General features: G+C 53.4%; 1 protein-coding gene across 2 annotated transcripts in view; it reads left to right on the top strand.

Moving 5' to 3' along the window:
• The window catches only part of Pcnx2 (pecanex 2), a 170,202-nt gene that overhangs the window by 11,659 nt on the left and 137,988 nt on the right, over positions 1 to 20,555 (top strand). The window contains exons 2-9 of one of the 2 annotated variants that reach the window (XM_076831631.1): positions 188 to 393; positions 933 to 1,059; positions 1,839 to 1,875; positions 5,909 to 7,203; positions 10,559 to 10,692; positions 10,813 to 10,958; positions 12,412 to 12,505; positions 13,209 to 13,218. In XM_076831631.1, coding sequence (XP_076687746.1) covers positions 188 to 393; positions 933 to 1,059; positions 1,839 to 1,875; positions 5,909 to 7,203; positions 10,559 to 10,692; positions 10,813 to 10,958; positions 12,412 to 12,505; positions 13,209 to 13,218 — 2,049 coding nt within the window. Of the gene's footprint in view, positions 1 to 187; positions 394 to 932; positions 1,060 to 1,838; positions 1,876 to 5,908; positions 7,204 to 10,544; positions 10,693 to 10,812; positions 10,959 to 12,411; positions 12,506 to 13,208; positions 13,219 to 20,555 lie in introns of both variants that reach the window. The other variant, XM_076831630.1, reaches the window with a different exon arrangement.

Genomic DNA, 20,555 nt, shown 5'->3' with positions numbered 1-20,555 from the left:
AGACTGCACTGGGTCCTCTGGGCTCCCGCCTGCCCATCCGCCCTGCTCACTAGCTCTGCTGCTGCAGAAGGCAAGAAATGAGGAGTTACAAAGCTAATAAAATGTGAAAGCTCCCGATTTGTGCTCGATAACCAGCCCCAAATGGCTTCCAAAGGAGCCTCTGAGGTTCTCCTGCTCTCTCCATCAGGCTTGTCCACCAAATGCGGTCACTGCGGTCCTCTACTGCAGCTCCGTGGCCGTGGTCTTCACCACCATCAAGCTGGTCAGCTACCGCCTGCACCTCATGTTCGACGAGGGAGAAGTGGTCCGTCTGCGACCGGTCCAGCAGAGAGAGGAGCCGGCCAGAGACCAACAGGCCCGCAGCCAGCGCACCACCACTCCCAAGGACCCACGGTAACTTCCCGCGATCAGAGCACGACAGTGGGCCCTGGACGGTTGCCACTGTAGGAAGAGGGTTCTCACCCACTGTCGTGCACAGAGTCCAGCAGAGCAGGGGGACTCGGTGTGCACTGTGCATACCAACGGTGCCCTCAAGCATGCATGGGACCTCCTGTCAGGGGGCGTGGCTGTCAGGGGGCGTGGCTGCCCTAGTGCCTGGCCCTGCAGCACCCCCTGGGGTCACTGCTGCGGGGTCTCCTGCTCCAGGACTCCGTCCTGCGGCACAGATGCTCGCGCATGTCAGTGTTTTAAGGAGCAGCGTTGGTGTCCTGCCAGGTTGCCCAGGTGACCATGCACTCATCACGGTCACCGTTCTGGTGTCAAACATTGTCCCAAAGCGTGTTTTATCACTTTAAAGCCACGTAACTTTAAAGACACTGTGTACCAGGAAAGCGAGGAAAGGGCCCCCGGGAAGAGGCAGCTTGAGCAATCCTGATAGGGCTGCCGACCTGCATGGTCACCTGGCTGCTCTTGTGCTTCTCTCCTTGGGTCAGCAGTGATCAGCAGACAGGCAGAGGCAGCAGCAAGAAGGAAGAGGTCCTGGGAAGCCTGGCCACGCCCCCACTGCGCTGCAGCTCCCGAGGGCAGAGCCTGCACTCACGTCACTCCTCAGGGCAGTCGGCCAGTGTCCCCTCGCATCACTCCTCTGCGCAGTCGGTCAGTGTCCCCTTGGTTTCTGTCTTTTCCCATAGTTCTGGGTGGAACCCCTAGAATGTGAGTGTGCGGAGTGGTAATGTCACCCTGAGTATTGCTGGCCCTCTGCCTGCACCTCTGGCTGCGGAAGTGGCCTGACTGTGCCACGGCCTATCAAACTCCTAGCCCTTGGTTCAAAGCCCACCGCGGCCTCCTCCGCTGTCTAGCCCTTGCAGGGCACCCTCGAGTGTAGGCCTTTGCTTTCTGCTCCTTTCTCCAGTCTGCTGCCCTTAGGTCATGTTTTTGTGATGCCTTCACTTGGAATGAACTGCACCTCCTACTGCTTTCCATTTTCACACTGGTCTCTTGGAAAGTCAATAAGTCACTTTTTTTAGAGTAACTTCATTGGGATCTAGAACTAAGTATGAGGTGTGCTATACTTGATAATGAATTAGTATTCATTAGTATTAAGTAGGAATTAGTATATAATGAGTAATGAATTCCTTAAGAAGGAACAATAATGTTATTCTTTCTCCTTTTACTTTTTAATTAGCAGACCCCCTTTGTTGCTGTACAGTTGTCTTGGTAGGATGCCAGCCCTTAGGGACACTGTGTATCCACCTGTCCTCCCTGTTTTATGGAAGCTTAAGGAGGGTGGACATTGAGGTGTCTCTTCCCTCTAAGCTGTTCAGAAGCACAGTGGCTGTGTTTCTGGAAATGTGCAAGGAGCTGAGTTGCATTTTGATTTTTGTTTTCCATTTGCTTAGGAGTTGCCAGCGCAGGAAACCGTGGACAGCCTCCAAGGTAGAGTACTGTCACCCTCAGCAGCTCATCTCAGCACCATCTTCAGCACAATGGAAAGCACTGCATGAAACAGAAGCCAGTGTGTTCCCTGGCAGGGAGGCTCACCAGGGCGGCGCAGTGCTGTTGACTGCAGTCTGAACTTTCATGATTTCCCATCAGAACTTAGATTCCTGTCTATGCTCAATTGGGACATTTGATGGACGCTTTTCACTGTCATTCCTGCCTGCTGGGCCTTGTTTTCGTGTGGCTGTATCAGTGGAGATGTCGTGGAAGACGTCCTCGGGGCTTCAGGGTTCTCAGTGTGGTGCTCATGCTAGAAGTGGTGGGAGAGACTCGGTAGCCTGATGCCTGCCTGCGTTTCTTTCAAGCTGCACATTTTGTTTTGGAGAACTTAATTTTAACCTAGAGATTTGTTTTACTTTTTTAACTAGAATTTAAAACAACATTTATTTTCCATCCTTCATCTCCACTCCTTCATAGAGAAGGGAGGCTTTGGTCTGCATGGCTGCTGCTGAGATGCAAGCGCTGTGGTCGGGTTGGAAAGCAACTCAGGGGCACACATTCTTAACAGAGTCCCTTCACGTCTACTTTCACACACCCCTCTGTTCACATCAGGCCGCGCAGTCTTCCAGTCGGGGTGCTGTGCCTGTTGCCTGGTCCCCTTGCTCCTCTGAATGACAGCTCCTGCTGCGTGCCCCCACCTTTCCCATGGAGACCCTCCCTCTCTGCTCACACTGGGAATTGCAGCAGAGGTTTCCACGTCATTCTGCCCCGAGGTCAGCACAGGAAGTGTAGCGGTGGCTTCTAACTCACTTGGGAGCACCAGGTCAGGGTTTTCCCAGCAGCCCTGCACTAAAGCACTGTGTCAAGTCTTCCTTGGTGCGGTCCTGTCAGACACCATGCTAGCACACAGCTCTGGCTGTTGGTAAAAGGCTCAGTGTCTTTCTGTCTTAGAATCTTATTGTGGTATAATTCATACACCACAAAGTTTACCATTTAATTTGTGCAGTTCAGTGGCTTTTAGTGCATCCAGAATTGCCTGTTCACTACCACAGTAAATCTTAGAATAGCTTCATTACCTTAGAAGGAAACCCGGACCACTGAGCCGTCACCGCTAGCCCCCTCTCCTCTAGTCAAAGGAGCCACCAGCCTGTTGTCCGTCTTGGTAGAGTTGTCTGTTCTGGACAGCTCAAGAAACAGAATCACAGAGCATGCGGTCATTTGTGACTGGCTTCTTTCAACTGGCCTAATATTCTCAAGGGTCATCCATGCTGTGGCATGTATCCATTCCTTTTTACTGCGGAATAATATTCCTTGAAGTGGTTTTGCCAAGTTTTATGTATCTGTTTTATCAGTTGATCAACATTTGGGTCCCTCGAACTCTTTGGCTATTTGAATAATGCTGCCATGAACATTCATGGACAAGCATTTGTGTGGACGTCTGTCTTCATTTCTCTTGGGTGTCTACCTGGGTCTTTTGTAACTCAGTCTAGTCATGGGAGGAGCTGCCAGACTGGAAGAAAGCGTACCCTTTCCATCTCCGTCCTTGGCGTCTGAGGTGACGGTGCGTCCTTGTCCTTGACAACACTTGTTATTATCTATCTCATGGCTGTGGAGTGGTGTCTCATTATGGCTTTGATTGGCATTTGTCCACCAACTAATGATAACATTCTCATCATTGTAATGATCTCTAAAGAAGTATACATTCAATTCCTCTGCCCACTTTTTAATTGGCTTATCTCAGCTGCTGAGCTGTGAGAGTCCTCTATGTGTTTGGGGTACCAGTCCTTTCTCAGACATGATGTATGGTCTACAAATATTTTCTCCCATTCTTGGAGTTGTCTTGTCACTTTCTTAGTGGATCCTTTGAAGCCCAGAGTCTTTATTTTTCATAAAGTCCAGATTATTTCTTGCTTCTTCCATTGCTGGTGGGTGCTGTGTCTTGGTCACCATGACTGATTCTGAGGCCATAAAGACGTGTTCCTGGGTTACCTTCTGAGGACCTGGTAGCTTCGGCTTCTGCATTAGTTCTGTGGTCCCCTCTGAGTTCTTTCTATGAGGGAGGGAAGGGCTGGCTCCGTTCTTTGGTACATGTCATCCCAACACTGTTTGTTGACAATGCTCTTTCTTCACTGACACGCCCGGGCACCCTGGGGATGCCTCAGGACCTCATGTGTTGAGAGGGTAGATAAGGGTTAATGCTCCATCTACGTCTCTGTCCTTAGGCCAGCACCACAGTATTTGGATTACTTTAGCTGTGTAATGGGCTATGAAATTGAGAAATGGAGGCTTCTCTCTCTCTCTCTCTCTTTTTTTTTTTTCCAGACTATTTTAGCTTTTCTGGATTCCTCACATTTTCATGTGATCTGTTAATTTCTGCATAAAGACAGACTGGGATTTTTTTTTTTTTTAAAGAGAGAGAGAGAGAATTTCAATATTTATTTTTTGTTTTTGGCGAACACAACATCTTTGTTTGTATGTGGTGCTGAGGATCGAACCCGGGCCGCACGTATGCCAGGCGAGCGCGCTACCGCTTGAGCCACATCCCCAGCCCAGACTGGGATTTTTTAAAGGACTGTGTTGAATCTGTAGCTGCAGAAATGCAGAGTGTATTCCCACCTTAGCATGTTCCTTCCCTTCTGCAATCACACAGTCTCTCCCATGTATTTGGATCTTTCTTGTAATGATGCTCTTTAGTCTTTAGTGCATGAGCCTTGCATTTCTTCTGTCTGACCTATTCCCGAGCACTTTATTATTCTAGATGCTATGACTGGAATTGTGTTCTTAGTTTTATTTCAGATTGTTCATTGCTAGTGTGGAAATATAATTGATTTTTTTACATAGATTGGTTTTTTTGGTACAAAGGGATGGAACCCAGGTCCTCACACATGCTAGGTAAATGTTCAACCCCTGAGCTACATCCCCAGCCCTTTTTATATTTTATCTTAATGCATGGTCCTGCTAAGTTGCTGAGGCTGGCCTTGAACTTGGGGTCACTTGTGGTCCTCCTGTCTCAGCCTCCTAAGTTGCTGGGATTACAGTTGTGCACCCCTGTGCCCAGCCCTATACATTGATTTTTATGTGCACACACTTCCTGAATTTCTTTATTAGTTCTAATAGTTTTTTTTGGTGGACTTCTTAGGACTTCTGTCTATAAGATGATGGTATCTGTGGAGACACTTTTCCTCTTCTCTTTCTGGCCTGGCTCTGGCTAGAGATCCTAGGACCGTGTTGATCAGAGGTGGTGAGCGTGACCTCATGGTCTTGTTCCTACTTCATGGAACAAAGCTTCGGTCTCTCTTTTCAGTATGATGTTGGCTTTGAGTGTTTCCTAAAGGCCGTTATCAGGTCTAGGATGTGCCCTGAGGATCCCAGATTGTGCTGTTATTGTGAAAGGTGTTGGATTTGGTCAAGTGCTTTTTCTGCATCTGTTGACAGGATCGTGCAGTTTCTGTCAGTGTCCTTCTGAGGCCTCCGTCTCAGTGACGTGAGCGTTTATGTCTACAGACCAGGAGGTCTAGGCAGCAGTTCTAACGGGAGGTTTCGCTTCCCAGGGACATGTGATGATGTCAGAGCCATCGCTGGTCCACCTGGGGGTAGAGTGCCACTGAGAGCAAGTGGGTGGAAGCCAGGGAGGTTGCACAGGACGGGTTCCTGCAGCACAGAGCCATCTAGTCTGAGATGCGGGCAGTGTGGAAATTCCTCATGTCTTAGGTAGACTAAGCAACTCGCTCAAGGTGCCCAGCCAGATATGTTGGGTGAGGCGCACAGCTCCACTGGCCAGGGCCCAGTCCAGCCAGAGGCCACTTCCTGTCAGGTGGACCTGCCCTGCTCTGACATGAGGTCGCTGTCACGCTCACTGAGGTGTGAGAACCATGGCAGACATTTCAGGAGCGGTCACCTGTTGGAAGTGACGTTGTTAGAAATAAGCCCCTATCACATCATTGTTATGCTGTCCTTGGTCTTGTCCTGTCCCTGGGTGCTCGTGCCCTGGGATGTCACCCACTCCCACACCCTGTGTTGTTTGTTCCAGGTGTCCTCCTCTTGGAAGCCCAGCCCAGGGCACCAGCGTCATGCCCTGCACCAGACGTCAAGATGGACAGCTCCCCTGTTTCTGAAGGGCACCCACCTGAGCCCACCCCCAGGTCAGCCCCGCCAGTGAAGCCAGTCACTGCAGAAGCCCTCTTCCCCGGGCGAGGCCAGGCACGAGGAGGCCAGGCGCCAGGAGGCCAGGCACAGCACCCGGCCCGCCACAGATCCGAGGGTGGCCTGGTGGACAGCGGAGCCCTGAGGAAGCTGCCGCCCCTGTCCCTGTCCCAGTACGACCTTCTAGAAACAGATGTCTCCTTCCAGCCCTGGGGCAGCGAGAACTCAGTCCTGATTCCAGAACCCACGCACCGTCCACCGGGCTGCACAAGGGAGCCCCTGCAGAGCACATCCCCCCAGGGCAGCCTGAGCAGCAGCTGTCCTCAGTGCCACACGATCACAGCCAAGCCTGCAGAGGAGCCGGGGGACACTTCCTGTCAGGTGGACCTGCCCCGCTCTGACAGTGAGGTCGCTGTCACCCTCATCGACACTTCTCAGCCTGGGGACCCCCTGAGTCTGCACGAACCTATTAGAATTGTCATCACGATGAGCAGCACCCCGAACTCCATGACAGACTTGGAGAGCTCCCTGCACCTACAGGCAACGGGCACTCACAGGACTGGTCTCAGGTCTGACGCAGAGCCAGCTGCCCTAGGAGTGGACAGCCCGCTGAGCACCGAGCAGGTCAGAGTTCCCACCATCACCCTGGAACTCTCTGAGGACCGGGGAGGAGGCATCCCAGGTCCCCAGGGCCACAGGACTGAAGGGAGCCCCGAGGGATGGCAGGTGGAGTCGTCTTCACATCAGTGTTCTGACTATGGATCCGGGGAGGGGCCCAGTGCCACCAGGGACTGTAGTCCTGCGCAGAAGCCCACCTGGGAAACGGCCCCCACACTCCCATCTGATGCAGCCTCCCCGTTGGAGGAGGGCAGCGATGGCCAGGCCAGGCTGGACCCATCCTCTTGTAAGAGACATGCCCGTGTGTTCAGTGTGGACAGTGGGACGGATGTCTTCATGAGCAGACGCTCCGCGGACGCGGCTGGCGACAAGGAGAAAACCATGCCGACCTCCAAATCCGACCTGGAGGCCAAAGAAGGGCAGATGCCCAACGAGTCCAGCTTCCTGGAGTTCGTCTCCCTCATAGAGTCCATCAGTACTGCCAAGGTGGCGGCCCCTGGACAGCTGAAGGGCCCGGCAGAGCAGAGTGGAGATGGCCGGCTTCCTGCAGGTGCGGCCCACCCCGCCCTCTGCGGGTGGCGGCACGGGAGGCAGTGTCCGGCCGTGCTGTCCACCCTGTGACCTGGCCTGGCATGTAGTGGGACAGCCGTGGGGCAGCCGTAGGGCAGCAGTGGGTCCTTGGCTTTTCCATCAGTAGTGGTTGCGTGGGCCAACCCTACGCTGTGGTGAGCATGTTCCCGGGCCTGGGCTGGGAGGGCCTGGTCCCAAATGCTTGGGACCAAACTGTTGGCAGTTTGGGGTTTTTTCAGATTTTGGAATATTTACTCATATACGTGAGACATCTCAGAGCGAAGACCCGAGTCTAAACACGACAACACGACATCGTGTTTCTTTTGAGACACGGTGCAGGTCCACATAGGCCTCAGGCCCAGAGCCTGATGGCCATTGGTTGTGATCTGTCACATGAGGCCAGGTGTGGATTTTTCCTCCTGTGCTGTTAGGTAGCTCAAGAAGTTTTGGATCTTGGAATATTTTGGATTTGGGATTTTCAGGTTAGAGATGCCCTACCTGCTGGGGTTACTTGACCAGGAGACATAAGCCATTATGGTGAATTTGGGGCTTTCCTAGAAGGCAAGAATATTTATTTCCAGGGGAATAAGCAGTGATATTTTACTGTGGTGACAAGAACTAGAATAGGTGTCTTTCCCATTATGGAAGAGATCATGGAAAAGTGGACCTTGAGGCCAGTTTCCCTTCCTCAAGTCCACGTTTCTTGCTGGATTTCACCTCCAAGTTCAGAGTCCCCAGTGAAGCCAACTTGCCATCCTGGTGCCACCAGAGCTCCTGCAGCTCTTCATTCATGCCCGGCCTGGTTCCCAGCAGGCTGCATGCGTTCCCAGGGTCAGTACCTCAGGGAAGGCGTGGGAGGGGTCCGTCCTGTCTATGGAGCCCTGTGTGGGGTCCGTCCTGTCTATGGTCATTGTCTGTCCTCATCTGCAGGTGTGGCTCAGGCTTTCACCCACTGTCCCAAGTCAGTCTGATCCGTCTAGGGAGAGGGGGATCCAGGCAGGGTCCCAGGCAGCCTCCCTGCTCAGAAAGGGCCTCAGTTTCCTTATCAATAACACAATATGCTCAAATTTTTATGGAGCCTTTTAGCATTAAGCCTCCTCAGTTCTGTGCTGCTTGGAGCATATCATCCTGCAGACTCCGAGTCTGGCTGGTGTCTGTGTGGCAGGCTGCCGTCTACAAGCTGTGCTTGCCCAGGTGACTCGTTTCCTTTGCTGTGGCTGCAGCACTTTTTCTTTGCCTCCGGCCTTTTGTGTCCTCGGGCCTCTGCCCACTACTTACTGGCAGCTTTGAGCAACTTCCTCCCATTCAACCAAATATTTCCTGAACGAGCATAGTCAGTGCATAAAAGCAGGAGTGACCCTTTGTGAAATGAGGCCTGATGGGGATCCTTGGTCCCAAGAATCTGGAGGCAGCTGAGCGGAGGTGGCACGGTCTATGTGACTGGTTGGGACCCTGTGTTCCATGCTCTCTGGTTGCTCTTAGGTTGCAAAGGGGGACCTTAGGGACACTGCAGTTGCTGATCAGGTCCTGGCCACCTGGAGCTGACCACCACCCCATGCTGGGCTTCCAGGATACTCTGCGAGCAGTAGTGTCTGCCTTCCCACAAGCCTGACCTCTGGGTGTCCTGATGGCTTCCTGGGCTGGTGCCTAGAGAGAGCATGCGCAATTTCTAAGCTGGGGGCCACAGATGGTGGGTCAGAGCCCTGTGTCTGTGTATATTGTCTGGTCATTGTCCCTTTGTAAATTCAGTCTCTTCTAGAAATTTCTAAGAAAGTAATCATCAAGGTATGTAAAGATGTTAATGGAAGAATTGTCTCTAACTTAGAAAATCAAAACAACCCTGATTTGCCATAATGATCTGGTTAAATATATCACACTGTATCAATGTAATATTACGTAACTGCTGTTTTTGGATGATATAGAAGAATATCTGGAATATTAAATATTGTAATGCATTAAGGTAATTACAATAGGTATAAGAGCATCTTTATTACTACTTCATTTTAGTAAAAATATGTGTATGTCTAGGAGAAAAAGATAGTGGGATATGGGTGAAATGGGCCTTGGTATAATTACCAGGATTATACAAGATCAGGAGTGATTTAAACTTTTACTTTTCTGTTTTTTATACAAAGTGAATGTGTAGCATTTTTTATAAACAGAAATATTCCTATAAATGTTTTTAAGGGTAAAGGAAAAAAGTCCATATGCTGATCTCACAAGGACCTATGGGAGACCCAGGTAGGACAGAGGTGGACGGAGGGGCTCCAGCAGGTGGAGGGAGCGCCATCTCCACAGGGCCTCTGGGGCTTTACTGTGGCCCATCGCTGGCCACCACTGTTTCTATGCTGGCCCTTCCTCTCGCAGGCCCTGCCTGATGGTCAGGAGCCTCCATCCTGACAGGAGCCACATCACGTAGGTCTGGGAGGCTTGTCTTCACAGAACCAGCAGCTTCCTCAGGGTGCTGGATGGCTGAGGGTTGGGGACTTGGTCATGTGTGTAGCAGCATCTTAATGCCCATGGATAGGTCTCTGTACAACCACTGTGGGCTGAGGACAGTTCACCTTGACGGGCGGGGTCTTCAGACGCCTCGGTCCTGATCTCTCAGGCCCAGGTCTAGAGGCTTCAGAGCCCACAGCTGGTATCTTTGGTCATAAAAAGACATTGGTCCTTTTGACCTTGAAAGTGACCATTAGGTGTGTTAACATAGGGCAAGGGCTGGCCCTTAGCACAAGCTAAGGCCCTTGTTTTGGTCCATTGCTTAAAGAGGATTTGTAAAGTGCAGAGCCCAACCTGTGCCTGTAAACTTCAGAGATCTCACTTACCTTCACATGGCCTGTGGCCAGGAGCAGGGTCTCACTGTGCCCAGTGCTGAGCACAGGATGCAAAGTCAGCTGTGCCCACTGAATCAGGGGCCAGCTCAGCTTCAGCTTGAGCCCTTTAATCTGGAAACTGGACAATGGTGAGAGGGACTTGCTGCAGAGGGGCAGGTGTGTTTAGGGACGGCGTTCACCTAGCTGTGCCCACAGAGTTCTCGGGCTGTGCTGTGAATGAGGGTCTCCACGTGGACGGGCGTGTTGCCGAGTTAGCCAAGGGCGTCCTGAATCCCGGTGTGAATGAGAGTGTTTGTGGTGTCTCTGAGGTATACTTCTGTTTTCATGTGTATTCAGGCGCTTTCTTACTGAGCAGAATAGAGATTTATTTAAAGCATCTGGAAATCAGAGGAGCTGCTTAGATTTCTTTCTACTCCAGTTCCTGTTTTCTCAGCCTATTCCCAGGGCCACCCCCTTAATGTCCTATTTCACAGGATAATGACACCCAGCAGTGTTTTCCAGATCATAGCGCCCAGGGGAGGAAGGAGGAAGATCTGGAGAGGGAGAAGCCCTGTGGACAGGATTCCAAACCAGGACAGCCAGACTCTCAGCAACAGGACCATGCCAGCGCCAGCCCCGTGCCCGCTCAGCCTGCCAGGACCGCAGCCCTGTAAGTGCTTCCCTGGCGCATGGTGCAGGGCGGGAGGGCCCATTTTCTGGCTGCTTCTGTTAGTGGTTCCCTGAGGATGAGGAGGGATTCCTCATGTTTTTTACTTTTCTGCCTATTAAGTTTCCAGGGCAATAGGCATAGGCAGATAATCTACAGGGTGACTTCCCAACAAGACAGTTCTGTTCTGCAAGTCATCAGTGGGCCTGAAACATCTGTGCAAGAGGAGATGTCTGTGGACGCCATGCATGTCTTCATTGATGGACATGGTGAGTCTCAGGGGGAGCAGGACGGGTGGGGGTGGCAGCTTTCTCAGGGATTTGCATGGATGGTGGGACAGGTGGACCAACCTATGATTACCAAACAGTGTTCTTGGGAACCATGTGTTCTTTGTGCCTCAGGGTCTTTGCACTGCTTGCAATGTGCCTTTATCTATCACATTTTAATTCTAAGGTAAGCATCAAGAAAACCTTTCCTGAACTCCCCAGCCTTAACCAGGAGCAGCAGTTTCTGGCTCCCCCAATACCTTATTCTTTGCCTTATTTGCCAATATCACAGCCTGTAACTATTTATGTACTTGTACTCATTTAATGAATGACGTGTTTGGTTGTAAACTCCTCAGGGCCTTGCCCAGGATCACGTATGTATGTATTGGATATATGTTGAGAATCTGCCCTTGGTATATTTTTTTTTCAGCACCTTCTTATAAAAAGGACTTAGTGGTATATGTAGAGAAACATAAGTGGCAAGTTCAAGGTTCCAAAGATAAGACACATGGGTGCTGGTTTTCCTGGGAGGCACGTTGGCCAAGGTCTTCATGGACGAGCGAGGCTTGTTGTGTTGCTCTTAGAAGGGCCCTAGCTTGGAGGATGAGTTGAATGGCTGCCTTATGTAGTGCCATAGCTTATCACCCACGGCACTTCTGAAGTTGCAGAAATACAGACTCGTGTTGTGGAGAACAGTAGCAGCACTTGCTAGAGCCTCCAAGGGCCAGGCTGACCTTGACTTCTGCAGTGTGGAGCGGGGGCTGCATCCCAGACGCTCACAGCACATGGGCTAGTCGTGCCTCCTGGGCCTCCGAGGAGGAGGACTAGGGTGGTGCTCCAGGGAAAGGATTTGCATCAAGGCTGGTTTTCACACCTCGGTACCCTGAGCCCTCTGGAAGAGCTAATTTAACTCTGCAGATGAATCCCATCCCTTGCTTTCCTCATTAACAGGCTGACACCTAGGCAGCTGCTGAGGCACTTGCTCATCTGCATATTCAGAGGAAGGGCTGGTCTCATGTGGTCTGCCAATCAAAACTGCATGCTTAATAAGCCTGTTTTTGTGCACAGTACCCGTGTGTGTGTGTTTGTGTGTATGTGTCAGAGAGAGAGAGAGAGAGAGAGAGAGAGAGAGAAAGAAAGAGAGAGAAAACAGCCATTATAGCCTGAGCAAGATCAGGCTGGCACATGAAGGGAATACATAAACAGTGAATTAAGAGATGATTTGAATAAATTGATTAAAAACAGTAAAGAGCTAAGTAGTGAAGTGTACTACTGAGGAGGTCTGGCAAAGAACGTTTTATTAGCAAAGTTTCTTTTGGACGTCATGCACCTTCTCATGATGCACGCTCTATGGCCCTGCAGTATGCACAGTGGTCCCCAGGGTCCAATGTGAAGGCAGTAAGTTGCATGCAAACCCTCCTGCAACACACCTGGCTGACGTTTCCTGACTTTGCAGGGGAGGTCAGATCCTGTTATCTGAAGTCAGGGAATCAGAAGGAAGGCTCCCTCCAGCACCCACCATTTGATTCCGCCTGCGTCTCCCAAGCCCGGTGAGTGGGCCCTTGTTGGCAGGTCTGGGTTGTGGCACCGCGGGGGGAGTGTGGAGCGGGGTAGAAGGAGGCATGGATGTTGGGGACATTGAGGCGTAGCTCTTGTGCCAGAAAGGACCTGACCTCACAGAATAACCAGCGCAGAACAGAACCATTTTCATTACACCAAAAACTGAACGCAACGTGGAGGTTTAAACAGGGAGGAACCCCGTGGCAACAGAAGGGCTCCCTCAGGAAGCTGGTGGCCCCATCGGGGAGTGCTGTGGAAGGGTAGGTGGCTCTTGATCCTGAGGAAGCGCTGCTCGGTGGCCAGCTTTCCTGCAACACCCTGCAGTGTGGGAACAGCTTTCCTAGTTACATGGGGCTACACTGAGTTCACTGGCACGTCCAGGTCATGTGGTGTCCATGTGCGCTGGGCTGCTGTCAAGCTGGTCAGCAGGACTGGACATGGGGTGCGCCCAGGTTCCATGATTCCCCGGGGACAATCCGGGTGGGCAGACCTCAGTCGCTGGCCCTGGGCACACAGGTGAACCATGCGCATGTCTTTACAACTGTGCGCATTTCAGGATCTATGGGACCCCTGGTGACTTCAGTGTCTCAGGCGTCACACCTGGAGAGGAGAAGGGAACGTCACAGACCTCACTTCCAGCTCCTGGGGCCCCACACTCTTCCTGGGCGCGTGTGGGGATTCCTGGAGAGCCAGTGGGATCCTGGCGCAGCGACTGCCCTGTCCCTGCAGTGTGCCAGCCGCAGGGTGCTCTTCGACTTGGGAGCTCATCCCCACCCCAGCCCCTGCACTCTGCTCCGAGCCCCCCGAGCCCCCCAGAGTCGCCCCTGGAAAGAACACTGTCCCCACTCCCCCTGGCCTTCCACTCCTTCCTCCTCTTCTCCAGAAAGCATGCTAAGTCTCCTCACAAATGAAATCCCAGAGGAGAGGGAGGGTCGCCGTCCACTCCTCAGCTCTGGCCCCCAGCACCTCCTGTCGGGATGCTCTACCATGGCCGCTTGCTCAGACCCAAAAGTCAGTGCATACAATACAGCTGTGGAGCTGGCCTGCTGTCCTCCCCTCGCCCCAAGGGTCTGCATGTCCCTCAGCTACCCTAGGGCACATGGAAGCCTACCATTCCACCCCAAAGTGAAGTGTGAAGACCTGCCAGCCCCCCCCAGAGAAACGACCTTCCACCTGATCCTGTGTGAAGACTTCAGCTGAAGTCTTCTAACCCAGCAACACGGGTTAGAAGACAGCCGCACATCCAGAGCCTTGAGACACACGGACATGTACAGACGGGATCAGAGGTGGGCCGTGGGTCTCCAGTATTCTTATGTCTTGGACGTGTGGCACTGAGAGCTGCCCACTAACTGCCCCACCATCCTTCCTCACAAAGTCCTTCAGTGCCTCGACGTCTCCTTTCCAGAGGGGAGATCTAAGCTTAACCTGCCCCCTTCCCAGAGATACATGGACTTTGCCCCGAGGCTCGGTCTTAGTGTAGGGCTTTGGGCGAGGTCAGGTTGCACAGTGCATGGTAGCGATGGGCCAGGGGAATGGCGCTCACTGCCCAGCTCTGTCCAGATGCACGGGACATCTGGGACCTGCTCTGTACTACACAGGAAGGACCCACCACCCGAGTCCCTTCTCTCCACTCAAGAAAGGCTCTGGGGACACCGGACCTGACACTTCTGGAGTGTGGACGCTGCTGTGGAGGAGTTCTTGCTCACCGGCCCCACAGGCCACCTGCTCTTCCTGCAGTGCTGAGGGTCTGGTCTTCAGGGTTCTGAGGAGCCGCCCGGCGCTGGCAGACATGAGGCCTAGAGACACATGGAGCCACTTCTGTGCAGAGTGGTCTTCAGGAATGCCCACCTCCACACAGCCTGGCCTCTGAAGGAGTCAGTGCCGAGGCCGGGCAGCGGGACCATGAGGGTATCGTGGCCACACGGCGCTCACCTAGTGTGGCAGAGGCAGCTGCTTCCTGTCTGACACAGGAGCACGAGCTCCAGCCCTTCACCTGGCAGCTACGGGGCTATGCCCAGTGGTTCTGGAAGGACGGTCACGAGCTGCCCTCTGTTCATGCTATGCCTAGGAGCAGCCCTTCAGCGCTGCGTGGAGTGGGCTGCTGCTGTCCGACAGGCTCACTGTGGACATCCTGGGCTCGGACACCTCCCTAAGTCTGAGGCCTGGGAAGCTATGCCAGGTAGCAGCTGATTTCTGTGGGTCAGAAATCCTCAGGACTTTGTGGTGTGGTGAGTGTGACCTGGGTGTCTTCTAATGACTTCATGAAAGAAAAAGTGCTGGAAAAACAGGAGAAAAATGAACTAGCTGGTTCAGTTCAATGTCTTCAATTCCTGCTTGTCCCCAAGGGTGAGGGCCACCTCCTGGTCACTGTCTCCAACACTGTAGTGAAGAGTGACCCCCGCAGGGCCAGGCTAGTGGCTCAGGACCTGGGTGCGTGGAGGGATGAGAGTGCCTGGGTTTTCTGGCGTTGTCTGCAGGAGCTGGAAACCTTCCTTTGCCGTGAGCGTCTACTTGGTTTAATGCTGGTATTTTGAAATCTCTCAGACCACAGGTCACTTGTGTGTGGCTGGCCGGGCCTCTGGGCTGCTGTCAGCCTGCCCAGCACCCCTGCCCGACAGCTTGCTCTCGGCCCTTCTTGCCAGCCTGTGCCCATGTCGAGATCCACATGGAGGCACCCAGTGCTCCCACTGCAGGGTCCTCTGGGTCCCCTTTGAAGTCCCCCTTGTCTCGTGCTCTGGCCTTCTCAGCCTTCAGACTCTAGTCATGGTTCTCCTCTTGGGCTCACTTCCCTTGCTGATTGTTCCTGGGAAAACAAATCTGTCTCTTAAGTTGCTCCTGGGAGTCTTACCCTTCTCCCGGTAGGTTCCCACTGCTCCTCCTCGAGGTCCTGCTGGGCTGGCGTGTCCCTGTAGCCTGTGCTGGGCCCTCCAGGCAGGTATTCAGCAGATGCTGCCTTGAGGCTCACTGCATGATGGACAGACATGGCCCAGGCGGGGCTCTAGCTGGTGCTGAGGGGCTGCGGGGAGAGGCTGGACGGGAGTGAAGTGCCCTGAGGATCCCCGCTCTTGTCCTGGACGCAGCAGAAACAGCTTGGCTTCTTTGCATAAAGACAATACCCTGTTCAAGTAGGACCCTCAGCTTCCAGCTCCTTGCCTGGAGTGGTGGGAGGCACAGCGTGACCGGTGGCCTGGTCGGCACACTGGAGTGTGGAATATGGTCCTCTCCTCTGTGAGTGGGAAACCAGAGAATGAGTCATCTTGAGCCTCTCTGCACAGAACTCAGGCGTTCCAGGCCTGTGTCCTGTCGAGCAAGTTGGCAGCCAGGGAAACCCGGCCCTGGGACTCGATGTGCTTGACGGCAGAGGCTCAGTGTTTCAGCGCCTCTTGCTTCGGCCTGGCATGGAGTGAGCTGTAGCACTGCTGTTTAGTTTTTATTTGACATGGTTCAGTTCCTTAGCCATTTGAGCATCTGTTTTCTATCCTTTAAATAAAGGGAAACCCTCCACAATTAATTCACTGGGGTGCTTTAAAGCCTGGGAGAAGATACGCAGTACTCAAGACAGTCCCACCACGAAGGGCACTTGGTCAGTTCCAGGGGTTGCTGCCATCTCTGGCTGGAAGTGGCCGGATGGTGGCTGAAGGTTGCTGGGACATCACCCAGCAAGACATCACCCTGGACATCACCCTGGCTTCTGGCCAGGAGGAAACCTTTTTCCTGGTGCTCTCCTGGTCACTTGGTGTGGGCTGTCAGGTGGGCAACCCCAGTGCCCTCCCTGCTGGCCTGCTGAGGTCCAGCATCCTGGTGTCAGTGGCATTTTGCAGCAGGCATTTTGGTGTTGTGCCCCCAGTTCCCATGTCACTCAGTTTTGAGACCTCCTGCCACAGTAACATAAACCCTGATCTCGAACTTGGAAGGCTGCCTGGTTGGGGCTGTCTCTAAGCCATTTGGCCATGGAAGGTACTAGAAAAGCAGTCTTTTCCCTGTAATGTGACCCTAATGGCTGGGATGGCCTCCAACTAGGCCATTAAGCCCTGACCCAGTGCTGGCAAGAAACCCGCTGTTCTTCGCTGTCGCTAAGCCTGTTGCCATGAGAGTCTTAGGTCCCGACTCCCAAGTATGAATAGGGAATTGTTGGCAGTGTAGCTCTGAGTCTCATGGGGACGTCTGGAGGAAGCCAGGAGAGGAAGCTCACTTCCCTGCCTGGCCCACTGTGCCCATGGGAAGCAGTGCTTTCCGGCTGTGTAGTAGCTGCCAGAGCGCAGGTGCCCTGAGCAGTGCTGCTTCCTCAGGAGTGGGGACAGGGACCCTCGACTGGAACCCCAGCATTTAGAACTGCTGCTTGGAAAAGCTGCTGGTGGCTGACCCAGCCCAGTGTTCCGTGTCCTTGCCAAGTGGCTCCTCTGAGTGCGCTGGAATGTTTCACTGCGGAGCGGACTTTTGCAGTTAGTGCCCAACAGTGTCTGTTCTTTGTTCAGCTGAGAGTTGGACTTGTGGTGCCTAGAAGTTCTTCAGTGCGACAGAGCAGAGCTTTCTTCTCTGAGAGATCTGTATCTCAGTGTGAGTCCAGTTCTCCTAGCGTGGTCAGCAGGCGAATGCAGATGCAGACACAAAGCCTGTGCTCCGCAGCTGATGCAGAGACGCGGGACTCACCATCATTTTGAGGACATGCAACTCCTACAGTGGACATAGCAGTCTATGGGAGGGGAGAATCCTCTGGAACAGATCAGTTTATAGCATCGCTATTGGGGAGTTTTGTACCAAAGATGGCACCTCAACAGAATAGTTCACAGTGTATTACCTAAATTAAATCATTCCTGGCTTTTACAGTTTCTGAATCCATCTAGCACACATCGAAGTGGGTGTTATTCAGCTTATAAGTCAGGTTTGATTTCATGGCTGCCCTCAGTCTCTAGGCCCCCTGTGTACGTTCTGCTGAGGGTGGGTTGAAGCCTGGCTTTAGCCTTCGTGCTTCTCCGGTTCTCATGCTTCTCTGGTTCTCATGCTTTTGTGGACAACACTCATCCTCCCTGACCCTTATCTCAACAAAACCACCCTTACTTGCTGGGACAAACTCTGGAGTTGCCCCTGCAGTCAGGAGCGTTATGCAGTTGGCTCTGAAGACAGGAAGCCACATGTCCCCGGAACTGATTCAGAAGAGATGGTGGCTGCGTTTGAACAGCCATGAGGAGGTGGGGCCCCTCAGGGAGTAAGGTGTTCAAAACAGAGAGGAGGTGGTCTTTGGGGTGCAGTGCAGGTCCACGCAGGTGCGGCTGGAAGCGCTGGCCTCTGGTCACAGCATCCAGACCGTGGCTGTGGCTGGTGTGGCTGTGTGGATGACAGCCTGTGTGCTGCTTCACATTGAAGGACACCTGGGGTTCTCGGTGCCCTGGTTCTCAGAGCAGAAGGCCCACCGGAAACAGGCAGCTTCTGTCCTCCCACATCCTGCTCCCTCGTTTCTGATCCTTCACTCTCGATCCTTCCCCTGCCCTTATTCTGGTTTCTTAGCCTCACTGGGAAGAGGTCACACTTTCCGCCAGGGCCCCGGCTGGAAGGTTCCCAGGTCCTGCCAGGGAGGAGGCCCTGCTGCAGTGCGCCTGGTGGCCACACGGGGGCAGTGGGACCCCGTGCTGCAGAGCTGCCTGCCTTCCCCACGGCCGCTGCCTGGAAACTCAGGCAGGCCCCTCTGTCCTCGCCAGGAGAGCTGCTGCCCGGTGGACAGGCATCCCTGTGAGCATTCGCAGGCCTGGGCTGCAGCTTGAGACAGAGCTGCTGGACTCCAACCTCCTCCACGAGGGGTGATGAGCGGGTTGCACTGACTCACCTCTAGGCCATCTCTCTGGGCGCCCTATCCCCAGGAGTTATGGAAAACAAGGAGGGACAGGAGCAAGAGGGGCCTCTGGGCTAGGAGGCTGTCATTTTGAATCTGAAAACTAGCATTTCAGATTTTCCCTATCCATGGGAAAGCGGAGACGTGACCTGTGTGCTTTGCTGTTTGTGTGCTGGCCACGGCTCAGATGGGTAAACACGGGCGTCTATGTGGTGCAGTATCCACGGTCAATTCTAGGGCCAACTTTGTCCACATGAGAATGTACTGGCCCAGCCTCGATCAACTCCAGCCTGCAATCTCTGCTCCTCCCACAGGCTCTCCACGCACCCCCATTTCTACTGCTACGAGAGCTCACGCTGGTCTCCAGAAGCTTATCTCTGCCACCACCCTGCACAGAACTAGTTTGCCAGAGACTAAGCAGAGAGCAGGTTGGTGGGGACCAGTTGCACCGCGTGTCGCGTATTGTACTTCAGAAACCTCCCCTGCAGGCGAGGCTACTTCCCTTCCCTCTGCAGGGTTGAGGGGGGAAGCCATCCTTGACATTACGCACATTGCCCTGCACATTACGCTGTGAGTGCAGGAGGAAGCGTCAGCTCTAGCTGGTATCCACTGCCCTTGGCTGAGAGGGGAGCAGCCCCGAGAGTCTGAGGGGTTATGTGTAAAGGACGTTGACCTGGGAGCAATTCAGTGGACTCCTGCCACCTGTCTCTAGTGACTCTGATGACATCATAGTCTGCTGGGAACTGGCATGAGCAGGCTGGTGCCCATTGGTCAGTGGGTTATAACCACATGAGCAGGACCCTGGAGAAGTGCACTCAACTGAGGCCAGGAATCTCCTCCGCTTGAGCAGTACGGAGCCTGCCCTCCTGGCCCCTGTGATGAAGACTGTGGCCCAAAGTACTCAGAGGACAGCGCTTCACCTGGGCTTCTCTGGAACACTCAACTCCTGTAGAGGTGGTTTCTTCAGAGGGGACCTAATCTGCTGTTTGAGTCTATACGATAAAGAATTAGATGCGCATCAAGGGTAAGCCCTTCTTCCTCATTCTTGCCAACAGAGATGCCTGCAGTGCACATGTCATGTGCAAAGGTCCAGAGGTAATGCTGTTCTCCAATAGGAGAACAAGAAGCATCTGTCCACATGTGCTGTTGATAGCTCTCACAGTCATGTCACTGAGGAGCTGCCTGCTGCCGGAGAGCGACACGCATCCAGTCATAGCAAGCAGCAGAGCAATCGTCGACCCACAACTCTGGTCAATTTTAGAGTTCACCCACAGGACTTTGTGGAGGAAACCAAACCCTGGACCCTTAAATTGCACATTTACGTGGCTTCATAAGAAACCCACATAGTAGTATTATTATCATTATTATTGCTGTTGTGCAATTGGAGGCGACCTAGTGATGTGGAAGGGCACAGCTGATGGGCACCTGCTCTTGTCCTGGCTCCTGGCAGGATGCTCTGCAGGCCTGGCCCCAGCCAGTGCTCTCTCAGGCCCTCACCCTGGGGGCGCCCGTCAGCACAGCCTGGCGCCCTGCTCTTGGCCCAGAGCAGGCAAGTGCTCCCGCTCCTGCTGGCCTGCCCAGCCCAGGGCAGCCAGGTTCGTCTGTGGTTTCTGCGAGGTTCTGGCCTGGTGAGGGCGGCCCCTCTGACCCTGCTGAGGAGAGGTGCCAGCACACAGAGCTATGTGATGGTGGCGGCCCCAGGCGGTTTCTGTGCAGTGCAGCCAGCTCAGTGAGCACGGCTCTGGTCTTCTCTGGTTCCCTACGTGGCAGATGCAGCCCTCGTGGGGACACAGAGAGGCTGCAGAAGGAGCCGTTGTATAGCTGGCGATGGGGTGGGGTGCAGGAGCCCGTGGACTCCAGCCCTGCTCGCTTCCCTTTGAGGAAGGCTCCACCAAATGTGTCATGTCCATGGTACAGAGAAGCCCCTGAGTCTGTGAGCACGGCCTTGTCTGTCAGGAGCAGCATCTGTCAGTCTTAATCACACAGCACGTGGCTTGTGAGTCACAGGTGCTTCACCTCTGTGGCCTCTGGCTCAGAGGTCTGCGTAGTGCCGTTTGGACTGCAGGTAACACAAGACTTGATCCAAAACGGGTTCAGCAGTGAGGAGCCACGATAAATCAGAAAGCCAGACGCCCAAAGGTGTGGTCAGGCCAAGGCTGTTGACTCAGAGGCTCCTCACTGTCATCAGGAAGCCAGTTTGTCTCTGCCTGCAG

This window comes from Callospermophilus lateralis, chromosome 13 (assembly GCF_048772815.1).
Source record: "Callospermophilus lateralis isolate mCalLat2 chromosome 13, mCalLat2.hap1, whole genome shotgun sequence".
Taxonomy (NCBI): Eukaryota; Metazoa; Chordata; class Mammalia; order Rodentia; family Sciuridae; genus Callospermophilus; species Callospermophilus lateralis.
Note: the sequence above shows the minus strand (reverse complement) of the source record. Positions and strands in the feature narration are given on the sequence as shown.